The sequence below is a fragment of the Rhipicephalus microplus genome, chromosome 8, assembly GCF_043290135.1.
Source record: "Rhipicephalus microplus isolate Deutch F79 chromosome 8, USDA_Rmic, whole genome shotgun sequence".
Taxonomy (NCBI): domain Eukaryota; kingdom Metazoa; phylum Arthropoda; class Arachnida; order Ixodida; family Ixodidae; genus Rhipicephalus; species Rhipicephalus microplus.
In genome coordinates this window covers 71,996,071-72,022,988 of record NC_134707.1, presented here as the reverse complement: position 1 = coordinate 72,022,988, position 26,918 = coordinate 71,996,071, and the positions used below count along the sequence as shown (strand labels likewise).

The following is a 26,918-nucleotide window of genomic DNA, read 5'->3' as shown; positions in this document are numbered from 1 at the left end:
GTAATATGTTCGCGTGCTACGTAGTGCCAAACAGGCTCATATAGAGTGTACCACACTCGCCGCCATGGCTACTGGTGGTGCTCACTGACACTGCTACGTTTAATTCTCATATATACCCAATAAAGTGGCTTGGGTGATAGCCGCCATGGTATCTCAGTTGGTAGAGCATTGAACGCCCTATTCGGAAGTCGCAGGTTTGGATCTCGCCCACGGCAGGTTATCTTTGTTTCCACTTTTCTTTCTTCATGTTTACGCTACAATTAGTCCTAATACATTCCCCTATAATTCTTTGGCATTATAGTTGATTAGTTATCCGATCTATATATATATATATATATATATATATATATATATATATATATATATATATATGCAACAAGAAAAGAAAAAGAAAAAGGTAGATAGATGTGCGAGTAGCCAAGTGGCCTTAGAGGCGTTGCTTCGCATGGCGAGCCACACCTATCGGTTTCAAAATTGTCATCAACACTTTAGAGTTGACAGCGTTCTCGTGCTGTGCAAAAAAGAAGTGAAAGTGTTTATAATGTGCCATTTGGTGTTTTCCTAAATACTTGGTTGCTCACGTCATTTCGATTACGTGATCAAGCGCAATTTTTTCGGAAACAAGCCTGCTCTCTAGCTTAGTCTGTGTATGTTCCTCTTGGCAACTTTTAAGCCACCGGGGTAATTTTTAGTACCGAGAATACCTTCTCAGGTGTTGAGTTCTTGAAGATTTTGACCTATTTTCACATGGACAACTGTATTTTCATTTTTTTGCAGATTTTGACGACTTTTAATCTTTTGTAAGAGGAACAATGAGCTGAAACTTCGCATTGCCGCGGAGTAGATGGCGAATTATTGCCTGGTCGTCATGTTGTCAGCATCGGCACCGTAATCTCTGAGTTAATCACAGATTTGGCTGTAGTCAAGAGATTAGCGTACATGTCTTTATTTTTTATTTAGGTATAATAAACTTACATCTCACTTTTTAAGATTTTTAATATTGGTGTTTCAGCTTGTTTCTTAAAATAGATTTCATAATCCTTCCGTGATGATAGCATTCCACATTATTCCGATCATGTTTGGAACTTCATACGGAGACTAGAAACCTAAACTTTAGGCTGTGTGTCTCTAATAACAAACAAGCCACTACATCAATGGTTTGTCATATTCCAACAAACTGTACAATTTAAAGTAGCGAGATGGTCAATTTAGGAAAAGACAGTGATATCTGGTCTTATACAAATCGACAGGCATAAAAAAAAGCCATATAAGAAGTCATCAACAAATATTGAAAGCACGTAGTCATCCGTATGTTGAACGTACTCTTTCGGCAAGATAAGAGCCGCTGCAATGAAAGTGACTTTCCAAAAACCTGAAAACTCATCCAGTTCGCCTTTCTAATGAAGCCATATATACCGATCTTCAGTGAAGTTATCTGTCCTGTATTCCATATTCCGTACGCCAGGAAATATTTTAAATACCTGGTTGATGAGGGAACACTACCGCCATTACCTAAAATAATTGCCACATGGACAGCATTGTTACTTCCGTGAGATTTTCTCCACAAAAGAGAATATCCTTCTACATTGTAGTGAACTCAGCTAGCCATTCCATCCAGCGCTGTACCTTTTAGGCAACAGTACTTCAACAACAGGAGTTATGCAACCCTTCTTACTACAGAAGAAGATTTAGGCTGTGGTGACAAGATAAAAGGCAACATCTCGATTTCCTGAGAAGCTGTACAAATACGGTGTGCTGTGCCATTCTTCTGAGAAAAGCGGTGTGCTGGTTCAACTATTGCCGGCTCCGGCGCGCTTCTTTTTGCACTTCTGGAGGCGGCGCTGTGCGAGGGGGTTAGTAGGTAAAGAAATGGGTCCCTTGAATTTTCAAAAAAAAAAAGGCTGCTTTCCAGAACAAGTGATGAAATGAGCATGACGGAAGTAATGTGATTTCAGAAAGAACTGAGGAATGGAAGCTAAGTTTTTTCACCTGATCTCGCGAAAGTGAAAAATGCTGGTGTATGGGATTACGACTATTTTCAAGAAAAAAGCAGTTTTCATTCAGTATTTCATGGCAGAAGTGACAGCCGGAAGCCGCAAGAGTATAGTTTTAGAAAGGGTATATAAAAGCTGTTGGCTAATGCCTGATAAGATACCGCGCGTGCGAGGGCTTGCAACCACGCTCCTATTGCCTCATATCCCAGTTGCGGCTTGAACCACGCTCTCTCTTCGTGTACCTGCGTCCAGTGAAAGACCGACAAGGCGCGTTCTTCCTTCTTCAAGATCACTGGAATCCAGGACTCACACGTGAAGTGACGTTATCGCGTGAATCCTCTGTGTGACGGAGATAGGCAGTTTCTTTCATCTATGTTTCAGCCGTGTTCCTCACTAGCACTCGGGAGCTATTACTAGTGAATACAAGAGACAATGCGTGCACAAAAGTTACTGATTTGAATTTTATACGCGACGTGACATAGATGATGAAAATCTCTACTGAGTGTCTATATATTTGCTAAAACAATAACATTACAAACGAATCCCGGAAGTGAACTGGTATACATTTTAAAGAGCTGCACCATCTTGGCTGTACAGAGTTCATTGGTTGGAAGAATTAAATATTTCAGCGTCGCTTCTAATGATTTTTCAGTCATTTTTTCCACAATTATCAGTCGGTTTAGGTAGTACCTATGGACGTGTTCCTGAAACACTGACGGGTGAAATCTTTATGTTAGAATGCTGTCATGCAGCAATATTCCTCTTGCAAAACACCATCTGGGTGGGAGGCGAAAAGTTCTGAAAGCTGGTGGGGTTTGTGTCGCGTCAACAAGTGAAGATTCACGCGATGTGCCTCGCAGTGCATATAAACAACGATGGGACAAGCCCGAGCTTCAGGACTAGTTAAGTTCGTTGACGTGGAGCGTGAGAGGCCCAAGTATATCTAGAATGCTTTAACTTGAATGCTTTCATGTGTGTCCGCAGAGCTTGGTCTCACGTTGGAAAGCACCAGCACGCTGTATCGTGAATATCCTATAAAAAAGCGTTCTATAACTCAAGAAGTCACCTTATGATTTCTGAGATAGCGAAGAAGTTGCCAGTTTCATCAAGTGGCCTCAAACGCGTGACCCTACATCACATTTATATAGCGTACGGGGATCCACTGCTATTGTACGCTTAAGGATTCACCACGTTTTATATCACCGCTGCGGCCTTTGTCATTGTACAAATGATTATCGCTCGACGGTTCCAGGTATATCGCAAGACCACTTCAACTGCCGCCGACCTTGTTGCTTTCCGGGATGCAATAGGATTCACTTTGGGAAAGTATCCTTGCACATGAACAGTATTTTGCAATGAAGAATTTGCTTTGCAAATTATTAACCAGTAACTGCGTCCTGAAACAAGGTTATCTTCCAGAAATATCCTGCATATGGCACAATAACGTGAAATAAAGATGTGCGTGCTGTAGCTAAATGAGGCTCAACTAGTGGCGCTGAATCGTGCATTTTGTTTTCACGGCCATACATGAAACCAGTGCTTCGATGCGTAATGCGCAACTACACGCTTGACACTGGAGTAAACTGGAGTGACGACGCCGGCGATTACATTAGTCAGACATGGTAAAGAGGTTCCGCGTGTCTCATAAAGCAAAATTACACATCGCAAATCTGATTTGGCGCATTCGTGTAAGTGTAGCCTTCACAAATTGTTATTCCCATACAATCGGCTGTACTGACATCGGTCCTCTTTGTTAACCCTGGCAAGTACCAGAAACTCGAGATCACATATTTTGTACATCGTCAGCAAATACACGTGAATGACAGAAATATACATCTTTGATTGAACGCTACGGAATCAGCCACTAAATGTTGATATTGTGTTGGATCATTGGAATGACGACAATTGTGCAACACTGGCCACAAGATTGCTTATAGCTTTTCAAATAGGCACTGGACTGCAGGCACGTTCCTTGAAATGCTTCAACCTTACGGGACAGTACAGACTCACCTCTTCACCTTCCCATAGTCTTGCGTTACACTTTCTCTTCCCCGTTCATTTTCCCCATCGTAGAGTAGCAGGCTAAAGTATACTAACGCCGATGCCGACCCCTTTACTTTCCTGTGAATAAACCTCTGTCTCTCTCTTTTACTACAGTTATTACTGGCAATATCTCAACGAAACCCATTTATTCATAAATCTCGTGTAAAATGTGCGCGGTAAACTGTGAGTATATTGGGATTTAGAGCATGTCAGCAACACTGCTCTTCTTTTTTTGGGCTGTCGAAAGCTCCATCTCCTGCTTTCAAGGACACCAACTGATCAGCACTCCTAGTGGCCACAGCTGGATACTTTCATGTCTTAAATGAGACGTGCAATTTTTTTGGACGAATAATAATTGTATAGAAGGGAATTCCAAAGCTTCCTAATCAGACATGCTCTGGGAGCTGTACTGCAAATAACAAATGGAACATCGTTAATGTCAGAGATTCTGATTTTGTTTGCACGATGGGTAAAATTTACACAAAAGGAATTTGAAAAAGCTACCAAAAAACACCTTCTTTTTCGAAAAAAAAAGGCCATCCAAGGCAAATAGACGTAAACCTGCAAATTTCTCAAATATTTAGCTAGTATGAAGACTAAGGTTGGATTTGAGTCCGTAATCAGGTTTCTGCATGACAAAAATTCCTTCTAAAATGCAGCGTGCTGTTTCTACAATCTCTAACTCACGCCAAACGATTTATATCAGGCTAAACTGATGGACACCGCAATCAGTCGGCCATTTGGGCACACTGTATCTTGCAATATAAATCAAGAAATTCAGCGCTAACGAGCAGCAAGCAACATACACAGAACCTAAATATCCCAAGCAATGCCCGCATGATAGACTGCAGCTGCCAAGTTTTCGCCCAGGTGGACTAAGTAGTCTAGGTAAGACGGTTCTCCCAATTTGAGATGCCCTAATCTTGTGTAAACTGCCACTACCAGATAAATATGTATTCCCCCACTCTCTATCCGCCCCATGCTGAAACAAACGCAGTTTTAAGGACCATTACAATACATTATAGTCAGTGTTAGGCGTGCTATATGAAGCACATTTGCCAGACTTTTACAGCGGAGCATTACAGGTGCCTTAACCAGTGAAGAGGGTGCGACGGAGCTCTTTGCGTCACCTCGTCATAGGTGGTGCCGATTGCCAGAGATACCAGAAAATAAAACCCTCGCTGAACACTATGAAATGCTGAAGTGCCAGTGCCCTTTATGACATGTTTTCAAAGAATGTTTCCTGGGTGCTTCTGTGATCACCCGTGACCTCCCTACCCACCACTGAAAAAGAAAAAGAATTGTGCCCTGGCAAGCCTGGTTTTGTTGCTCTTAAACGCTAAGCCCTGTGTTCTGCCGCTACCATCACATCTCGTAAGCTGCACTGCCGGGTGCCCATTAGATACGGAGCATCTCTTTGACTCACGTGTGCAACACCGTACGTACGAGCGCCCATACAAACGCGCCGCAACGCACTTCCCTCGCCACAGTTGCTTGACCAGTGCCAAGCAGGTCGCACCGCAGCGCCGCTTTAACGTCACTCTTAACCCGCGCGCTTTCTTCCCAGGTGAATGCTGAATAACTCTCTTTCTCACCCGCAGAACGCTCGCCGCAGCGTCCGCAGCTGCCGGCTCCTCTGCTCGCTTGCAACACACTTCTCTCTCACTTCACCTTCTGCACCACTCGCAACGCTCATAAAAACGTCAAGTGAAAACATTTTTTTGGCTCATATATTTGATGTCAAAGTTTTATAAAATGGAACCCGCCTCCTGTGTCTTTGCGTTTTAAAGAAATGGTTACAGGAGTTTTAGTTCAAATTGTTCGTCCAGCACCGATGCCGACGCCCGTTTGAACCCGACCAACGCCGTGCGCACCACTGCTGCTTCGCAACCCATCAGGGTTTTCTTCGGGGAGATGGTCCACAATTTTTTTATACCGAGAGAGTTGTTCTTCCTTCTGTCGGCTTGAAAAAGCGCCTAGTTCTCTCACAGAGTGGTGGAAGAAGCGACCTTAATAATTCAGTTCATCACTTCTAGAGGGTGAAGTAATACTGCCACTTTAATTCCTAGAATGTGCATGTGAAGAAACGCACCTACTGAAGCCTTGTCGGGTGGTATTTGAAAAGAAGTTGAAAAACATGCATTCTGTGCCCCCTATTTGGCTTTCCATTCTCAGTAAAATTATCTTGATGGTGTCCAAGGGACTATAGATCGCACAACGATATTGAATGGATAAATAGACATAGCAGGTTTACATTATACGGGTTCTTTTGTTCAGTGCAGTTCACGTTGCAATTGTCAGGTTAGAAGATTTTAATATATTATCGATATAAAATATAGTGGTTTGAATTTTATGCACTGCTTTGTCCTAGTGCATCACGCTAAGAAATTTTAAGTTTACTAGCCACACTAAACAACTAGAGACAATACAAAAATTTTATCTAAAAGAGTGGTGGTCCCTAAATTCCTAATAGGCATACCTTAGGCAATATTTTTGTAAGAGTTCACGGCGAGATCAACTTTTAGACCAAAATGAAAATTGAAAATTTTCGGTCAGACTGAATTAAGCATCGCTGTAAGAATCAAGAATCGCAAAACGTATTTGGGTACCTCACAAGAATGGAGGTCAGTAATCCTCGCCCTGTCGTAGTCACAGCTTTATCAATTTATTTACAAAATAGTGGAAGAGAGTTTTCGTATAGGATTTATTCAAGTTACTGAACGAGACGACAAAAATATGGCAAATGTCAGTTAGAATTGTGAAAGAGACTTTTTATTTAGAATTTTGTCAAGCTACTGAACAAGAAGACAGATATACCAAATGTCTGTCTGAGTTTATGGTGGTGGTTACTTTCACGTAATCGCCGAGTCGGGAGACTGTAATAAGCAGACTATATACACGTGTTTAATTAAAATAGCGATCGCAGCGGCGACCAGTAAAGCTAAGAGCGTGACCAGAAAGAGATGTTTCTTCGCAGCTTCTGGTGCGCGCGCGCATACTTCGAGAGACTCGAATTATACATGTAGCATTATTCACGCCACCACTACCACCGTCTCGGTGCATCTACATCTCAACATCACGGGCTGCATGCGTAATATATGCACGGTATCGCTGACGATGAAGCAACAGAAGTGATCTCAACAGTTGTATAATAAACACACGAACAACCTAATTTTAAACTATGTATCGGAACAGAAGTTCGTCTGACATCTCAACATGATGGGTCGGAGACAATTGCAGGACCCAAAAAACCCGAATGAGAAGTGCAAGACGCGGGATCTTTGATTGTACACACGCCGTTGGTTTTCTTGAAAGGCCTGAAGGCGAGTGCGGGCTGTTTCACGCGTATGGGCAGTGTTGGTGCTAGCGTCAACAACATGTTCGCTGGTCGGTATTGCGGAAAACTATATATTAGTGTCCATGGCAACGTTGATTGGTACCAAACAACAGAAAAATGGAAAGTGACTGCTAGTGTCAGGGCATAGAAAATTGTACGCAGATGTGATGTACGACTTGGCATCCCAGGCAGAGTGGCAGGAGGAAACATACTTCGAAAGCACTTCTGTTAGTGTTCGATTCAAACGCTCTGTGAGGCCTTCTGTCTCTTTATGAGACAACATGACAAGCTGGCGCATTGTTTCACATGACTGCAATGTAACGGCTATTAGCTTCAAGACAAACGTGTGACCATGGTCCTTAAGCAGCGAGCGAGGAGCTCTTTATCGCGAAATGACATCGTGCCGGACGGAACAAGCCAGCGAAATTTGTTAAACAGCTTGTTAGCAGATCTTGTGCAACGATGTAGCGCGTGGCGTATTCAGTAGCCACAGCTATCCACTGTTGCCAGATGTCGAAGGCGACAGAGGAAATGGACCAAGTAGATCTAAGCCAAAACTAAATAATATTGAAGACAGCTGCGGAAAGCGCTGATCACGAATTGTGGCACTGATGCATCTTCCACGCCTCATTGTATCTTCTCTCAGAGCAAGGAGGCTGTGGCCAGAAGCGTTGGTGTATCTAGTTGTGAGTGCACCATACCCCAAACAGACTGGCCTCTAGAAGTTATTTATTACGTCAAGAACAGCCTAGAGGAGGTGCTGCGGAATGACAAGCAGCAGGGCTCGTTGGGCTGGATGAAACTTGTCGTGCTAGAGTGCACCATCTTGAAGGTAGAACGAGCGATGGCATTAGTCGGTAAACGATTCTTTTAGGCGCTCCATGATATTACAGAAGGAGACATCCCTGCATTGTTTGTCATCCACGGTTCTCAGCCGTGAAACCTAGAATACGCAACTGTTCATGTCACTGTCAGCGATCGTGTCCGGTTCATTGACCGGTAGCGATACGGCAGTCTGCGTTCTACTGGAAGCATCCCGACTTGTACGTAAATTTGGTTACGATAGCCAAAAAAGCGCTTGTTATCTCAATATTACGTAGAAATGCACGCCTTTTAAATATGGCAGGCACTTCAAGACTGACCAGAGAAGATCAATGCGTTTATTGATTGATATGTGATTGGGGTTAACGCCACAAAACCACCATATGATTAGGACAGACGCCGTATTAGAGAGCTTCAGAAATTTCGACCACCTGGGAATATTTAATGTGTTCCCAAATCGAAACGCATGGGCCTTAAACACTTTCGGCTCCATGTAAAATGCAGCTGCCGCAGACGGCATTCGACAACGCGATCTGCGGGTCGGCAGCCGCGTACCTTAGCCACTATACCACTGCAGCGGGACGAGAGCATTGCATTCATGCTCTGCAATGCAGTAGTTGTGCTTGGCAGGTGTAAGAAGGCGAGCAGCATGGGCAATAACGTGGTCGTGTCCCTGCTGGCCTTTGGCGAGGACTTTCGCGCTCCCGTGACCACGAGCACCTTTTCCGGTTTCTGCCGGAGTGGTTCGGTAAAAATTAGCCAATATAAGTGGCAATGTCAACAGTGTGACTAGACAATTAAACGTGTCAGTTTTACCGTAACCTCCTTAAAAAGCCCGTCTGACACCTGAAGGCAAGGGAGTGGTCGAGCAACTGTTGAGAAACCTTTCACGAACTTCGAGAAATTGTAACAGGGTTCAACAAAAATCAGGGTGTCTTTGACTGTGGTGTAAAAAATCTTTAAACTGCATAAACTTCCTGTGTATTTGACAGCACACTTAAAGCTTGAACGAAGTCGCCCTAAACTCCAGAATACTTTTTGACAGCAACCTAAATGGAAATTGAACGAGTTTTACCGGGAGGCCACTTCGCAGAAATCGCCGAAAATCGCTGACCGCATCGAGAACACTGAAGGCGATTCTATAATGTAGGTTAATGTACGAGGACATCGTCGAGGTCACAAAGTCATGATGTTCAATTGAATCCTTCCAGCATAAAATCGATCATACGTTAGAACGTGGCTAGGTCAATGCATTGAGCGAACTGCATATCCTTGAATTGATAGAAGCCAGAGTAAATGCAAACGCAGTCTTTTCTCGATGTTTCGTATCCATAGCGATGTAAACGCAGCGTAGTTCTATTGAAAGAAAGTATCGTCTATCGTGTAAGCAATCAAAGTCATCGTCAATAAAGGGCATAGGGTAGTGCCCCTTTTGCGTATTTTCATTCATATGGCGGTCGATTGATTGATATGTGAAATTTAACGTCTCAAAACTACCATATGATTATGAGAGATGCTGTAGTGGAGGGCTCCGGAAATTTCAACCACGTGGGGTTCTTTAACGTGCACCCAAATCAGATCACATGGGCCTAAACATCCCCGCCTCCATCGGAAATGCAGCCGCTGCAGCTGAAAGTTGAACTCGAGACCTGCGGGTCAGCAGCCGACTACCTTAGCAACTAGACCACCGCCGCGGGGCAATTCATATATAGCGGTAATAAATACAGTAGCACCACATGTATTTCTTTTCAACAAGTTTATTGGGTAACGCTTGTTCAATGATTACACGCACTGTCGCTTGACCTGGGGGGTCCAGTACACGATGAAGCAGCAACTCCACCAGATATCGCGGGGTTATAACGTGTATGAAGGAAGCTGTGACGAAAGGACTCACAAGTCATGGTTCATTGGTAATGCGTAAGCATAAAGGACATGAAATGGCAATCCGGAACTGAAACTCAAGAGCGGAGGGTAGGTGGCGCGGGGTGCGAGTGAAGAAGTAAGAACTAGCTTCAACGCAATGCACCAAACAAAAAAAAAAAGGTCGCGACGTCAAGACGACGAAGCTACGAGGGCATCTGGTGCACGATTTCAGACGACGAGCGTCAGCCAGGGTTCCTGAGGCGAGCGTGCGACCAGGTCGAGTCTGTCCAAGGTCAAGCCCCAGTGGCCTGCTTCGAGTTGCAAGGACCTGCCTTATGGCGTGGCTCCTGCCTGTGTGCAGCAGCCGGAAGCAAGTTCGTGGAAGAGGCTTGTCTGGTGCTGCCTTCGTGGACCGTTGCTTGATCATGGTCCTCGTGAGTCGCTGCCCGCCGTGCAGAGTTGGCCGCCGAGTGTTCGACAACGATGCTGCACACGGTAACACATTCATGTGTGGCGACCATGCACCTACCGTGCCACCTCTGCCCTGCCAGACGACGGACACGCCAACGCGGGAAGACAGTGCTCCGAACTATGAGATGGTGTTTTTTTTTTTCATTTCCACTTACCAGTTCGGAATTCTACTCGCGCGCCAGGGTCATGCAATAACGAAGCCGAACTTTAAACAGTTTAGAAGTGCCTGCTGCGCATGCTTACCATTGCCCTGTACATATAGCTTGTCTGTTTATTGCTTTTCTATCTCCTCTTCATTAGTGTGCTACGCAAAGTTTTTCTTTTCTTCTCTAACTCTAAAGTGGTCCTACAAATCTTTTCTCATCCGGCAGCAGCAACCGACGTGACGAACGTCCATAATCATCACATATTTATGGCGTCTGCGAGACAGGACTAAGCTCTTTCATTACAAGAGCCTCACGCTGTTTGTGTGTGTCGGACGAGAATAACGAGAAGAGAAAGCTAGTTGAGCTAGGGAAGGAAATGGGGCTGAGTGTCGAGGCGTTATTGGCATGGGTGAGCCCGGAGTAAAAAGAAATGAAGGTGCAGAGAGCAATAGATTGAGAGGAAGCCCAACTAGCAGCGCAGGAAGAACATGAGCGTGAGTTAGCTCCTATGGAAGCTGAGAAGCTACTCCTTGAGGGGTGATGTAGTGTCGCAGAGGCGTGGCTCCTGCCTAAATGCCGCGGCCGGAAGCGGGTTCGTGGATGAGGCCTGCCTAGTGCAGCCTTCGTGGACCGTTGGCTGATCATGGTGCTCAGGAGTCACGGCCCGCCGTACGGAGTTCACCGCCGAGTGTTCTACAACAGTGCTGCACAGGTTAACACATTCCTGTGTGAAGACCATGCCTTACGGAGCGATCGTGCGCCCACCGTGCCACTTCTGCCCTTCTTCAAGGTGACTGACACGTCACAACAGAAGGACAGTGCTCTGATCCCCAAAAGAGGCTGTATTTTTTCTTATTTCCGCTGCCCAGCCCAGAACTTTACGCGCACGACAGGGTAATACAGTGACGAAGCCGAACTACGGACAGTTTAGAAGTGCCTTCTTCGCATGCTTACCAGTGACCTCTACATATAGTTTGTTCACCGTTCGCTTTCGCATTTTCTCTACACTAGTGTGCTTCCTGAAGTTTTGTTTTTCCTTTTCTTCAACTCTAAAGCGGTCCTACGAATTCTTTCTCGTCCGGCAGCAGAAAATCATGGGAAAACGTTCATAATCATCACAGAAGCATACTGTAATTACAAGATGAAACTGCTTATTCGGCGAAACCTGTGACCCGTAAACTGAAGATGAGACACCAGCGATCCCCACTGACACTGATGCGGTGAAGAGAACGTCAGCCGCCGATCAACTGACAAGCGGTGAAGTGCGTCGAAATTTAATAATTTGACCTAGAATATTCTAACTTTATCGTTAGGAGTGACATAGGCTCCAGAATAATCTGTAATGTTTACGAAGTGGGCGCTTATAAAAAAACGATCAATTGCAGTTCCTGAGTATTCCTGACAGTGAAATAGGGCGATAACAAAACTTGAGGAGGGTGTGTGGCATTATCATCTGCGAAAATGGAGGAGAAAATTACAAGCATTTGTGTCGTGCTTTCAAGAGATATGTTGCCTAATGGCCCATTGCCGACGTCGTTGAGGTCACGGTCGCAAAACAAATAGCAGCTTAGAGTGACCGATTGCTTCGGTTTGAGGTGTATGGTGGTCAGGGTGTAATACCATGTCGAGGCAGGTTGTATACGATGGGTAACAAGAAAAATCTGAGTGCACATATGCCGCAAAAGTCACGTGAAAGATTATGGTTAGGTGAAAGAATATTTTTCACCCACAATCATTGGCGCCTTAACCGAGGCCAGGATTTTTGTCGTGCAAGAATACGCTTTGCTTTGACAGAATATCAGACTGACAAATCGAGCTGCAGTGCTTTTTTTTTCGCATGAGCCACAGCGCAGCAAGATGGCATTTGTGAACCATATCCTGAAGCAATAGTTAATTTGGTGTTGATGTTTTAGGAACGTACAAAAGGCTGTCTTTTACTACCGCACTTTTCAACACTATTAAAAGAATGTTGACTGCAATAAGGAAAGATATTGTTCAAAATGCTAATGAGATTTTCGTTAGATGAGAGTCTAGACTGCGAAGTGTCATCAAGTGTCGCCCCTTGTTAATGAATGTCTCGAGAAATGCAGAAAGTGCCCTCAAAGCGGTAAGGAGTGCAAAGCAGGCAACCACAAGAATAGCAATTTCTGGTTTCTATCGTTATGACGCATGCATATCATTTTAGATTATTACAATGTCACCGATGCACATACTTGTACCATACATATTGCTACTTGAAAATACATATTTAGAATGACACATTAGATTGCGAATCACCTCCATAAAAGTGCATTTAAAAAGCAAATACTTCTTATGAAATATTTGTGATACTAGTTTCTAGCGCCTACGTGGTGAAAATTTTAGATTACTGCAAGTATAATTATTACTCTTCTCTATTGAACGTATATCAAAAAAAGTCGAAGGAAGCAATGCGGCGTTCTACTTCGCATTCAAAACACAAAGTTTTTGTTAGATTAATAAAACATCTAGCACACAGCAACCTATATAAAAAACATCTACATCAAACATCAAAGGTATCTTCATCAGTTCTGGTTTATTATCCAAACTACAGGCAATGCTATTCACCTTAATAAAACTTCAAGTAATCTTGAGAATCTGCATCAAACGTAAAATGCAAAAGCATAATCGCGCCACAAGCATGCCGCTTTCTCGGCTGCTAGCCTGACTTTGGTTCTGGGCATGCATGTCTCAACCTAGCACGAGTGGTTGCGTGCCTTATTCTGGTTGTTTCAAACAATCGCTGAATATACAGTCAAAATACAAGGGTTAGGTGCCTATTACGCCATATTTGTTCATTTTGCGAATGAACAAATGATTGGTACCGTAACGCAATATGTGAAAATAAGTGCTCCTTGATAAAGACCCGCTCGTTGCGTATTTCACGTTTTGGAACATAGCGTGAGTATATGCTATGGCGAAGCAATATTAAGTTCCTTAAGATTACTCCTTCAATACACACAATTATTACTATCTTTTTATCCATTTTGTTTCGAGCAGAAGCGTGGCTCTGTCGTAAAACACCTGCTCGGCACGCAGAAACCAGGGTTAAACTCTTGCTGAAATCTGAATATTAATAGTATGACTTTAATTTCACTCTATCTTGAATGTTATAGGTCACGAGTTTGATGCTTTTTTTGCTGACAGCCAAGGATGCTGATACCGATGTCGCAGTTAGTGCAAAGTGAGCTTTTAACGCTATCGCGTTTAAAAAACGTGATTACTTTTTTTCACAATAAAAACATACTTTGAACACAATACATTTGCAATTACCAAGCTGCTACAACGAACATAAGTTTAAAAAACCCGATGAAAATACTTCTAAAAGTTTTCACGCTCACAACAGTTTCCTAACCGAAAACCCGTGGGTTCAACGCCAGTACCGGTGGGTACATTTTAACGCAAGCAAAGCACTCGAGGTTTTTCTATAGCCTTACGGAAGTACGTATACAAGAGTGCCACGTAGTAGAATAATGAAAATTCTTGCACTAAGGCCGTACTTCTACTGTGGTTTTAGAGCGCAAAGCGTGCGACAATATTTTTTGTCACCTGGATCAGTCATGTCCGTAATTAGCTTCAGGAAAACTTGATGATGCTTAGCCGCGACAGCTGCCATTTCCTGGCCAAAATTCTGCACGTGGACATGGCACCATAGCACTTCAGACACTAAGCGTAACGAGATTAGTTTTTCAATTGGCCTCTGGCACTATTTTCGGAAGATAAAATCCTGTACTTCAGAGTCGGCACTGTTCAGAACCTCCAAATGGAGTTCATCAGGCTTTCCATGACGTCATCACTCATGTATCATGCTCGTTGATGCGTTGACGTCATGCTGATTTTGAAGCTGTCTCTCAATCTGTTTTACCCTTGGCTTTTTATTTCAACACTTCCATATTTCAATTGGCCTGCGCCGTCTTACTTCTCCTATAATTTAGCCCCGCCGCGGTGGTCTAGTGGCTAAGGTACTCGGCTGCTGACCCGCAGGTCGCGGGTTCGATTCCCGGCTGCGGCGGCTGCATTTCCGATGGAGGCGGAAATGGTGTAGGCCCGTGTACTCAGATTTGGGTGCACGTTAAAGAACCCCAGGTGGTCAAAATTTCCGGAGTCCTCCACTACGGCGTCTCTCATAATCAAATGGTGGTTTTGGGACGTTAAACCCCACAAATCAATCTCATATAATTTATTTCATTTCGTACATTTGCTTTTCTGCTTTTTACTACCTTTCTTTCTTTTTATATTCCACTTTTTCAAAGGCATAGACGGGCACCATGCAGCACTAGGTGGTAGTTGTGAGCTTTTGTGAACAATACTTCCCAGTGTCGTTTTGTGCTAGTAAGTCCAAACTAAAATTGCACAACAACAACAACAACAATAATAATAATAATAATAATATAATAATAATAATAATAATAATAATAATAATAATAATAATAATAATAATAATAATAATAATAATAATAATAATAATAATAATAATAATAATAATAATAATAATAATAATAATAATAATAATATTATTATTATTATTAATAATAATAATAATAATATTGTTATATTATTATTATTATAATTATTATTAATATTATTATTAATAAATATGATGATAATAGGACTACTTGTTTTTGTAACAACGTTAACTTCGCCTTGGGCACCGTTGAAGGTAACTACGTTTTTTCTGAAAGCCTCCTAACCTTGTAATTTACTTCGAGCCGATGAGGCTTTCGAAAACGTAAACAGATTCACACGTTGTGCCATGCTTTACTATTTTGTCATTTTGTTTTACCTTGAACTCCATCCACACTTTCAGTATTATAACTCCTACTTCCACACTCTCTTGTCCAGTTTGGTTATTGTCTCATTACAAAGTATTAGGGCGACCTTGAGCAAACGCACCGATGGACTAAGAACCACTGAGATATTGTCCGAACATTCCGACGTGATTACGCGCACAACTTGAACATTACAAATTGTTCTGGAATATATGTGACTGCTAGTGATAGTGCCGAAACATTTGACAGCACATGTATAAATGCCGAGGCACACCACCGCTTGTCAGTTTATTGAGGGCTGACGCTCTCTTCACAGCTATCAGTGCAAGTGTGCTACTGTGATCTGACTCATCGGTTACTTACCACAAGTTTAGCCAAATACACAATTTGATGTGAAAATCAAAGCTGCTTCTTTGGTTGACGTCATGGCCACGTGGCGTCTGGTGGAGGTGTTTTTTTCGAGTACCGGACACCACCGTCAAGCCATGAACCCAGCCCACATCACAGAGAAGACACCGACGCCAGCCAGGATCAGCGAGCTAGCCGCAAGCAACAAGGTTGTATACCAGAGTACGAGCTCCTACCTGACAATACTCGGAAGACAAAGACATTACGTCAATCACGGCGACAATGTCAGTGCCTGTGCCACCTGCACTGTTCCTGCTCTAGCAGCGCAAAGAGCCGCAAACTTTACGCGGTTCAGCAATCAAAAACCCGGAATATGACTTCGAAGGTTCCACTTAGTCGCTCTTTTCAACGACAGAACCAACGGTGAGAAGCTGCGGCACGTTCATTTCACCGTGCAAGACTCCCGTCCGACATAGTTTGAGAACCGTGAGTCGATGATTCAAACGCCCGCATTGAACGTGTCACTACAATACAGGAGACAGGCGTGCAGCTTCCCAAAGAAAATACTGCAATCTACACCGATGAGATAGCCCTATTGTTTCAGCACACCGACCACAGCATCACGGAAGAAAACACAATGAGCTTCCTTAAGTCAAGCAAAAACTCTTCGCCGGATTGATCAGGAACGCGTCAAAGACGGCCGAGGAATTCCCTTCAAAAGCTTCCGCTAATTAAATGCTCCAGTTGCAGACACGGCCAAACAACAGCAGCTTCCCCGTGCAAGCTACGCCGTTGGTCAAGCGCTAGGACCTACCCACATGCGTCAGACAATCTGAGCTATGATAGTGCAAGACGAGCTGCAAAAATCGCTACATGCAGCGCAGCCTCAAGCGTACTGCATCCCGTACGTCATACGACAGGAGGTCCTACAATTGCTGCGAGTTCCTCAGCTTCCAGAGCCGGAGATGCAAGTCATGAACTAGGCTGCTACAACCCGCCGTTATGACCCTCCTCCCCGCCAACGCTAAGGCGCCGTATGGCCGCCGTTTCGCCCCTAGGCAGGACCGCCGCCCCATTCTTCGTCAAACTTAACGCCAGCTAAGCAGCGATATACGCAATGGAAGACTCCTAATTGGCGTGCACCCTACCACCGCCAACTCGGATACCGCTGTAGGGAAGTTGGCCACACCTACCGCCATATCCAATACCGGCAAACGGGGCTACTTCATTTTGACATCAAAGCGCCGTGCCCAAAGAAGGATAAATGACCTCAAGAAATCACCGACTATGCCCCGCTGCGGTAGTCTAGTGGCTAAGACACTCGGCTGCTGACTCGCAGGTCGCGGGAACAAAAATTGCGGCGGCGGCTTCATTTCCGATGGAGGCGGAAATGTTGTAGGCCCGTGTGCTCAGATTTAGGTGCACGTTAAAGAACCCTAGGTGGTCGAAATTTCCGGAGCCCTCCACTACGACGTCTCTCATAATCTTATGGTGGTTTTGGGATGTTAAACCCCACATATCAAATCGGCGACTACCTCGCAGGAACTTAGCGGAGAAACCGATACCTCACCGTTCATCGCTGTCAAGCCGCTACATGTCACTGCAGCGCAGCCACTACGCCGGCCCTATTCAGAGACTTTCCCCGAGCGCATATTCGAAAAACTAAGGGCAGCAACCGATGGAGGTGCGGTTGCTGTTCGACGAACTACTGAAGGTTGTTTTGCTGCCGCCGACGACGACGCTGTATCAAATTGAAAGCACCTGCCGCAAGACCAAAGGAACCTTAACTTCCAAACTTCTCAGCGCGAAAAACTCACTACACAACGTGGAAGCAGTGAAATCAACTGACGTTGCCATGATCCGACGCCCCAACCGCGAGGACAAACCAGCGACCTCGACATATTCGATAGAACCACGTCCCAGCTCTCGTTGATACTGGCACCAATCATTCCGTCAATGGTGAGCCCTTCGCCGTCATGCTGAATAAAGCAGAAAACACTCGAAATGGACCCAAAAGCTGGGCTGCTCGAAGCCTCCTGATAACACCAGTAGGACTTCGCACATCCCGAGTCACAATCAACAACCGGACTTATCCTGCTAATATTTTTTTCCTACAACAGTGCTCCAAGGACGTGATACTTCAGATGAACTGCCTAAATCTGCATGGTGCCGTCACCGATGTGAGCTCTGTATCAACTACACTAACCCCAGAAATGCCACTGCCACCCCACATGACGCTAGAGAACCACGCATGGAACGCAATAGAACAACAGGGCACTGTGTCACCTTTATCCGACGTATACTCATTTCGGTCGGTACCAAAAAAGCCAAAACCTTAAAGGCGTCATCGAGAGCCATGAACACCTACTAACATAATGAGCACCTACTAACATAATAACATGAACACCTACTAAACCATAATATTTGCATAAGAAGAGGCATAATAGAGCTGCGTGATGGCTTTTGACGAAAGGAAGCAGCCGCCATGCCCATGGCGCAGCTCACCTGTCAACATCTTCTGTATTATTTATTTATTTATTTAAAAATACTGCCAATCCCTTGTCGGGATTTTCGCAGAAAGGATATCGGGAAAACACACAATAAAAGCACACAATAAAAACATCCGTAAGTTATACATAGTTTAGGATACGCGTTACATTGATGCTACCAGTTCTCACACTTTCTAACAATCAAATTCAAACAAATTCTAACCAAATTCTAACAACAAAGTTCTAACAGTAATTGTACTATATCCAAATGATTACAGTGTGAAAGAGTCAAAATAACACAGTCTAAAACAATGGATTTTGCAAAGATGACCACAATAGCGCAATATTAGGGTTCCAAACGCAAATGTTCTTCAACAAGACGTGAAAAAATATTTAAAGAATTGCTGCTAGTAATCATAGCTGCTAAGCTGTTCCATTCCCTTATTGATGCTGGGAAGAATGAGTGTTTGAAACATTTCGTACGGAATGCGTATTCTTGTAGCATTTCGGGGTGCTTCTTACGGGTGGGTCGTGATTGTTGAAGTGTAATGTACCTGGAGGCATCGATGTTGGTTTGCTTATGGCGTAGCTGGTACATGAATCGTAGGCGTGCTAGTCTTGCTCGTTTTTGCAGCGTTAGCATGCCCGCTTCTTAGAGCATTTCAGTTGGTGAGTCTGTTTGCCTAAACTTGTTAAAAATAAATCGAACAGCTTTTCTTTGCACGCCTTCTAGCTTCGCAATATGTTTTTTTGTGTACGGGAACCAAACAATGTTCGCATAATCAAGAACAGATCTCACGTACGTGTTGTAGGCTAACAGTTGAATTTCAGAAGGTGCTAGTCGAAGGCATCGTCTCAGAAAAAAAAGTCGTTTCAGTGCGGTAGCTGTAACGTTAGAAACGTGGGCATCCCATCTCAGATCGCTAGTAAAGGTGAGGCCAAGGTACTTATGATGACTTGTTCTAGGAAGTGGGATACTATTGGTGGTATATGAGAACTCTGACCATTCCCTTTTTCTTGTTACTGTCATTATAGCTGATTTTTTAACATTAAGTATCATTTGCCAATCTGAACACCAGTTTGATACTATTTCGAGGGCTTTGTTTAAGGCAAGATGATCTTCTGCAGAGTTTATTTCATGATAAATTATACAATCATCCGCGAAATGTCTGACGTGGACGGGAATTTGACAGGGTAGGTCATTGATAAAAATTAGGAATAGGGTCGGAGCAAGAACACAACCCTGGGGAACACCGGATTTGACGGGAACTGTTGTGGATACTTGTCCATTGAAATCAACAAGTTGTGTGCGACCGGTAAGGTAGTTTTTTATCCATTTCGTAACGGAGCCATTGCCTAAGGTACATTCTAGTTTTTGTACCAGTTTTTTATGCGAAACCTTATCAAAGGCTTTTGCAAAGTCTAATATGATAAGGTCGACGTGTTTTTGGTTGTCCACACTTAAGGATAAATCATGGGTTAGTTCTGTTAGTTGCGTGACTGTAGAAAGCCCCCTACGGAAACCGTGTTGAGAAGGCGACAGGATGCGTTCGTTTTCAAGATATATATTGATATGTTTTAAGATAATATGTTCAAGAAGTTTGCTGCAAGTGCAAGTAAGAGATATAGGCCTGAAGTTATTTACGTCATCTTTTGGGCCTGATTTGTGTATCGGTTTAACTTTCGCTTTTTTTCAATCATCCGGTATGGTGCATGTTGCTAGGGATTTATCAAATATGATGCACAGATATTTTGCCATCCACTCCGCATATCGGTTGAGAAACAAATTTGGAATGTTATCTGGTCCTGAGGCTTTTTTTGTGTCAAGTTGGAGGAGCAGATGAAAGATACCTTGTTCGGTTATCACGGGCAGTTCCAATGGTTCTTTGTTCAAAATGTCGATTGGTGGTTGATTGCCGTCATCGGCCGTGAAAACTGATTGGAAGTGCTCATTGAGCGAAGAAGGGGTAATAAGGCCATCTTGAGGATGACTAGCATTTTCGCTAGACTTTGAATTTTTAAGAAAGCCCCAAAATTTTTGCGGCGACTTTTTGATGAAACTAGGAAGGGTGTTAGTGAAATAGTTCTTTTTTGCGGTTCTTATTTTTAATTTCATGTCGGTGATGGCAGTTGTGAGAGCAGTCTTAGATTTGCTTTTACTTAGTTTTAGGGATTTCCTGAGTTCTTTAACTTTGCGTTTCGCGTGAATGATATCACGATTAATCCAGGGATTATATTTCTTTGATCTTTTTGTTTTATTTGGTACATATAATTTCATACAGTGCGTTATGGTATGTTTAAATTTTAACCACAATTCATCGACACTTATGGATGCGCGTTTCGAATCTTCTTCAAACGGTGTTAATTCCATTGATAGATGATCAATTATGCTGGTGTCATCTGCATTCTGAGAATCTGGAACGTTTTTTTGCGAGTGGCAGTGGATTTTTTGGCACAAATTGATGCGCTGCACACGATTAGCTTGTGGTCCGATATCCCATCGAGAATTTCTACGCTGTGTTTGTCACTTGGAAAATGGTCGCTTAAGAATGCCAGGTCAAGTATATTGGAGCTCTCCGCCTGCACCCGTGTTGGCTCCATTATTATCTGATTGAGGTTAAAAGATAGCATTGCATCAAAAAGGGTTTCTGAGTTTAAGCACTCATGCTGCATGGTCCGCCAGTTTATGTCGGGCAGATTAAAGTCCCCTAAAAGAATTAGTCTCTTGCCTTTCACATTGCGCTGCATGTATGCGTGCAGTGATTGCATAGCGATATGGTCTGACCCTGGACTGCGATAAACACAACCAACTACATTTGAAAATGAGCCGCACAATAAATTGCAGAACACCGCTTCAGCACCCTCAACAACAGGCATCTGTGTGAATCGAATACGTTTGTTAATAAGAATGGCAACTCCACCACCGCGTGTTGCTCGGTCCTTTCTCACAATGCAGTAGTTTGGAGGTGCTATTTCGGCGTCTCCAATCTCGTTTGAAAGCCACGTTTCCGTCACCGCCAAGAAGTCAGGGTCGACAGTAAGAAGTACTGATTCTAGCGAGTCGAGTTTGTTCAGTATGCTGCGTGCATTCACATTAACAAAAACTATTTTGGACGTGGTTGATGGCGGCGAGTGCGCATGGGTGGTGTTCCTTCTTGGTTTTTTTGGGTTTTTTGATTGGAGGGAGCATTGCGTTCTGTTTTGATCTCAACCTTATCGCCCGCGGTATCATCCCAGCGGTAAAGTACTCGATTGATACAAATCTTGTCGTATACCAACCATACTTTGTCACCAGATTCTTTGTATTCCGAACAGTTATTTAATTCCCCGATCATGATAACGTCGTCCCTCGTCTTCTACTTATTTGTAACATCCTCCGTACCCCCACAGTGGCGCCTGACGACAAAGGAGACTGGACGCTCACATGAGTTTCGAGTACAAATTGTTCTTCAGTATTAGTGAGAGTTCCAAGTCATTACTAGTAGTGTCATGCGGGTCTTCTCCTGCACGTGATCTTCCAGTGGTGTTTTCAGCGCTTGTGCCACGTTCGTGCTATTGAGTGCGTTGACATCGATGCACTTCTGTTGTCACTGAGCAGGTTTACTTGGTATCTAAATTCCCAACGAATGCTGCTACGTGAAGATTGTAGGTGGCCTTTCTTAAGGAACCTCTTCCGTGGCCTTCTCTTCTTGGCTGAATTTTTCTGGTGAGCACCTGCCTTCTTCCTCTGCCTTGGCTTGCGTTGCATCATTCGCTGCTGTGATTTGGCCTTGGCTTTGGGCATCGGCAGTGATGCAGCCCGCACGATCCACTTTCTTTTCTTTCGTGGTGTTGGCAGTTTTGTCGAAGAGCTACACTCATGAGCTTTACAGGCAGTAGGCTTCTGTTTTCTCACGGCCTTTCCATGTCGTCTTTTAGTTTCTCCCGCTTGTTGATGTGGCTGTGATTTGATTCGTCCGGTAACATGTAAGCACTGCATAGAGGACTGCGTCACAGTGAACATTGCGAACCTCAGTGAGTACTTATTTTCAGTATCTTTTGCAATGTCTTCTGAATGTCCAAGGGCATCATGCCATTCAATCGTAGAGGTCTCTTCGTCCACAAACACCCGAGCAGCCGCTCTGATGTTAAGTTGATGGGCTTTGAACGTTGACGAGGGCTCTAAAGGCATCGAATAGGTCTCTAGAAGTTCAGATTGCTCTTCATTGGTGGTCCTCAGTGTTGTATTCTCTGTAGTGAAAATTTTGGTTTCTCTTCTTACAACATATTGTTCTATCTGTCGTGGGGTTGAGCCATTAACCTTCTGTGTGGCAATATCGCAATCGATGAAGCATTGGCTAGATGGTTGCATCATAGGCGAAAAGAGCCCTTCCGCTTGCTACTTTGTTCTAATCCTCAGCTTTATCTTCTGCAAGTGAGCCTGCCGAGGATTCAGCGCATCTTCAATCTTATATTTAGCTTTGACTTTTGCCAGAATAATTTTACGCACAGAAACATCGGCTTCCTTCATTTCGGCTTCTAAGTGGGCGATATCCACCATGTCTTCTATCTGTTTATGAATTCCTTTGAGAAGCTCAAACTGGTCACTCAGAACGTGGTGAATATTCCGCAACTCACTTATTTGTGGGCGTTCTAGATGCAAGACACTTTCGATGCTGACAATGGAATCCGCGACGGTCGTTCGTACTTTACTACGTATGTCGATCTGGGCCTTCATACTCTGTCCAAGTGTCGAAACATGTAGAAAAGCACTGGCTGGCCACGCACCGAGGCCAAGTATGCATTACCGTCCTACCCATCACAAAGCATCGCATGATGAAGCTCCGGGCATCGTCAACATGCCACGCTGCACGGTCTGGGTCACGGGCAGGGTCAGGCCTCGCACATAATCTTCAACCAACGGTGGCTTCGAAAAGGTCCTGGAGGATGCCACTGCGGTACAAATTCATGAAGGACGCTTCGTCTCACCTGCGAAGGTCCTTCCTCCTGGGAATCCCGGCACCAAATGTTGAGAAAAGAAGCTAGCCGCCGTGCCCATGGCGAAGCTCACCCGTCGACATATTTTTTATTCCGAACAGTGATCTAATTCCCCAATCATGATAACGTTGCTCCTCGTCTTCTATACGAGTCGTAACAGCCTCCGCGCACCCACAGTGGCGCCTGACGACTAAGAAAACTGAACGCTCACAAGTGTTTCAAGCACAAAATGTTCTTCAGCATTAGTAAGAGTTCCATGTCCGTCCTAGTAGTGTCATCTGGGTCTTCTCTTGCACTTGATATTCCAGCGGTGTTTTCGGCGCTTGTGCCACGTTTGTGCTTAACTTCTTCTTTCTTCGGTTCTTCTGCCCGTTGTCGTGTGGCCACAATAATATGCAACATACTCCCAATGGGCCAAGACGATCACTAGGCAGTGTATTCGCGCTGGCTTGCCTTCAGAAAGCATAAATTTTAAACGGGTCGTTTTATGGTGTGTGCTGATGCTTGTCGAAGGGTGCAGATGCTTAAGATGCCATCTCTTTCCGGGTGAACTGACAGAACCTCTCCCAGCTTCCATAGTAGGGAATGTGTGCCTTCATCGTGCACAACCACCTCCTCGTCACCTTCGCAAATTCGAGGTAGTTTACGATAAGGCGCGTTGTGCGCGAATCAAAGTAGAAGAAGGTAGGACTGCTTCTATCGGCTTCATAGCTCCGCTGTAAGACGCTCACGATAGCGCGCGCGACATAGCCGGTGGTTTCTCGTTGATATGCCGTGAGTATTGCTGTCTTCTTGCGGAAGGCACATGAGCCGTCTCCTAATCAAGAAGTCTTACGATCTCTTACACCGTGTCACGAGTGCGTTTCTTCCTCCGAGCGCCCGCAGACAAGCCGACAGTGACGAGTGTTACGAAGACGGTGGCTACATCACCGAACGCGGACGCTGGTGATCCCAGCACCACAGCTCAAAGCAAGGTCAGTGGCCCTTCTCGAGTAGCCATTGCGATTCCCAGTCAAGGAACGATGCCGTGTCATCGCACGGTGGTTCTGCCGAAACTACAGATCCCCACGTTTGCCGGTGCACTTCGCGATTGGAAGTGCTTCTGGAACAATTTCAGTGCCACGATTCACCTGAATGAAGACCTTTTACAGATCGAGAAGTTCGAGTACCTTCAGTCGCAATTGAGTGGTAGCAAAAAGAGCTATCGAGAGGATCCAACTAACCAAGGACAATTACAACATCGCAATCAAGATCTTGACGGAGTGATTTGGTCGAAGCGGTTTGCTTGTTAACGAGCACGTTGACCACCTGCTCGCTTTAGCGCCGGTCAAGTCGTCGGCAGACGTGAGGAAGCTTCGCCTGCTCTATGACAAGGTCAACTTCCGCGTCTCCACGTTGACCGATTTGGGCGCCCAAACCTGACCAGTACAACGTGGTTGTCAACCACGTCCTGATGAAGTGTCTGCCGGTTGATCTCGTGATTCTCTACCGCCAAAAGGTGCAGGAAGCACCACAGGAAACGTCCGGCATCACAACACCTGAAAAGAGAGCTTGCCAGGCTGCCGAATTTTCGACTTTCTGCGCTTTCAGATTGAGGTTAGAGAGGAAAGCAGGCCAGAACATACGGCGTCTCGTTCCTCGCGGTCGCGGCCTGAAGAGGTTGAACCTCCGTCAGCACTGATGGAACAATTGCGTACGGCGTTCCAATTCTGCCGTATTCGTTACAGCTACGGAAGAGGTGTGCCTTTTATGCAGCAGTTGTCAGCACACCTTCGTGGACTGCGACGTTCAGCTCTCGGCTGAGGAAAAATGGGCTCGGTTGCGCAAGCGTTGCGGCTTGCAAAACCACATGGTGCGTTTTTGCCGACGTGCACGCAGCATCACCTGTAGTAAGTGCAACCGACGATACCTTACTATCCTCTGTGAACTGTTCACACAGGCGGCCCCAACCCGTACAAACTAGATGACAGGAAGCCAGGACGACCCGCGCATCACCGAGCGAGGCACTAACATGACTTCAGTAACATCAGCCCCAGGTGTATTTTGCGGAATCAACGCCGTTCTTCTTCAAACAGGACCTGTCTGGATCGAGCGTGGTTCCCGAATGTGTCGCGTGCGCATTCTTGTTGACAGCTGCAGTCTGCGCACATTCATCTGAGCAGATGATTCAAAGGTCCTCAGATGCTTACTCATCGGAACCGAAGAACTTTCCTTGGTTACGTTCGGCCATTTGAAGCCCGGTGAAGTAACACGCAGTCGACGGGTAGCCCAGTCGACGGGGCGCAGTCGACGGACATAGCAATAACCGTGGAGGCCTTGGAGGTACCCCAAGTTTATGCAGGTACAAGCCCGCCGCTCAGTAGTGACAAGAACTATGATGCTGCAGACAACTTTCAGCCAAACACCTGGCACTCACAGGAAGTAAGCGTCTTAGTTGGTTCCGTTGTGTACTGGAAGGTCACGACTTGAAGGAATAATCATTTAACCAGCAACCTGACGGCCGTGGAAACCAAGTATGGCTGGACTGTTCAGGGTACCATAGAACGCGAGAGAAGTACAGCATCCACAAGCGCTCTATTTCTACACTGTAGCACGAAGTTTGATCTTTCTGCGATGTGGCGTCTGGACGTCATGGGGATCAAGACGCCTGCTGAGGAAAAGAGCAAGAATCCATCGACACTTGAGGCATTCGATGAGAGAATTAACCAGGTGCTACTGATGTTAGAGGATCCAGGAATACCTGCCGACAGCAACAATCGATTATCGATGGAGCACCGGCTGCAAGTACAGTTAAATAGGTTCAAACTGCAGCTTGAATTCCTGAAGGAGTATGAGAGGGCCATCAAGGCGTACTTTAACGAGAAGCATGGAGAGCGAGTCGAATAAGAGACACTACCAAGAAAATATGTGTATTGTAAGCTTAATCATGCTGTCATACAAAGAGAGGTGGTTACAACAAAACTTTGGGTGGTGTTTGACGCTTCCTCGCACGCGCCTGGCCATCCCTGCCTGAATGAGGTCTTGTTCACAGGTACGAGGCTGGGAGTAGACTTTCTGCAACTGCTGCTCACCTTTCGATGTCACCCGGTGTTCCTCATCTCGCATATCAAAAAAGCATTCTTGCAGATGCCTATTCACCCGGAAAACCGCGACATGCTGCGATTCCCCTGGATTTATCAGTTGCCCACGGACAATGATTCATATCCATCTGTGGTGACGTGGATAATGACGCGGGTCCCGTTCAGAGCCTCGTTGAGCCCATTTTTGCTCGCAGCAACCATTTTACATCACCTAGCACTTTGTCGAGAACGATATCCAGAGGGTGTAGCGTTACTGGAGAAGACCTTTTACGTCGATGACCTTATCGGGGGACTTCCAAGTGTGGGTAAAGCTGCCATGGTGCACAATGAAGCGCGCAAGCTTTTCTCGGAATCAAGCATGAAATTGAGCAAGTGGGCTTCCAAGGCACATACCTTGCAGAAAATGTTTCATAGAGACAAGATTGCTTTTGAAGACGAAGCCAGAGGGAGCACCATAATAAAGGTCCCGGGTTCATTTCCGGGTTTCAGCACCAAATGCTGAGGAAAGGAACTAGACGCCGTGCCAATGGCAAAGCCCACCTGTCGACATCTGCTTTATTC

At 44.9% G+C, this 26,918-nt stretch overlaps 1 protein-coding gene and 1 long non-coding RNA gene across 6 annotated transcripts in view; one reads left to right on the top strand and one right to left on the bottom strand.

Moving 5' to 3' along the window:
• The window catches only part of LOC142769152 (uncharacterized), a 29,826-nt gene extending 15,425 nt beyond the window's left edge, over positions 1–14,401 (bottom strand). The window contains exon 1 of the long non-coding RNA XR_012885686.1: positions 14,244–14,401. This is a non-coding gene — a long non-coding RNA (uncharacterized LOC142769152). The remainder of the gene's footprint in view (positions 1–14,243) is intronic.
• Positions 1–26,918, top strand: part of LOC119165875 (uncharacterized) — a 97,351-nt gene that overhangs the window by 44,092 nt on the left and 26,341 nt on the right. For 2 of the 5 annotated variants that reach the window (XM_075872107.1, XM_075872106.1), the window contains one exon: positions 778–998. The exons of the other annotated variants lie outside the window; for them this stretch is intronic. In XM_075872107.1, the coding sequence (XP_075728222.1) occupies positions 778–794 (17 nt within the window). In that variant the 3' untranslated portion in view covers positions 795–998. Of the gene's footprint in view, positions 1–777; positions 999–26,918 lie in introns of those variants that run through there. 5 annotated transcript variants of the gene reach the window in all.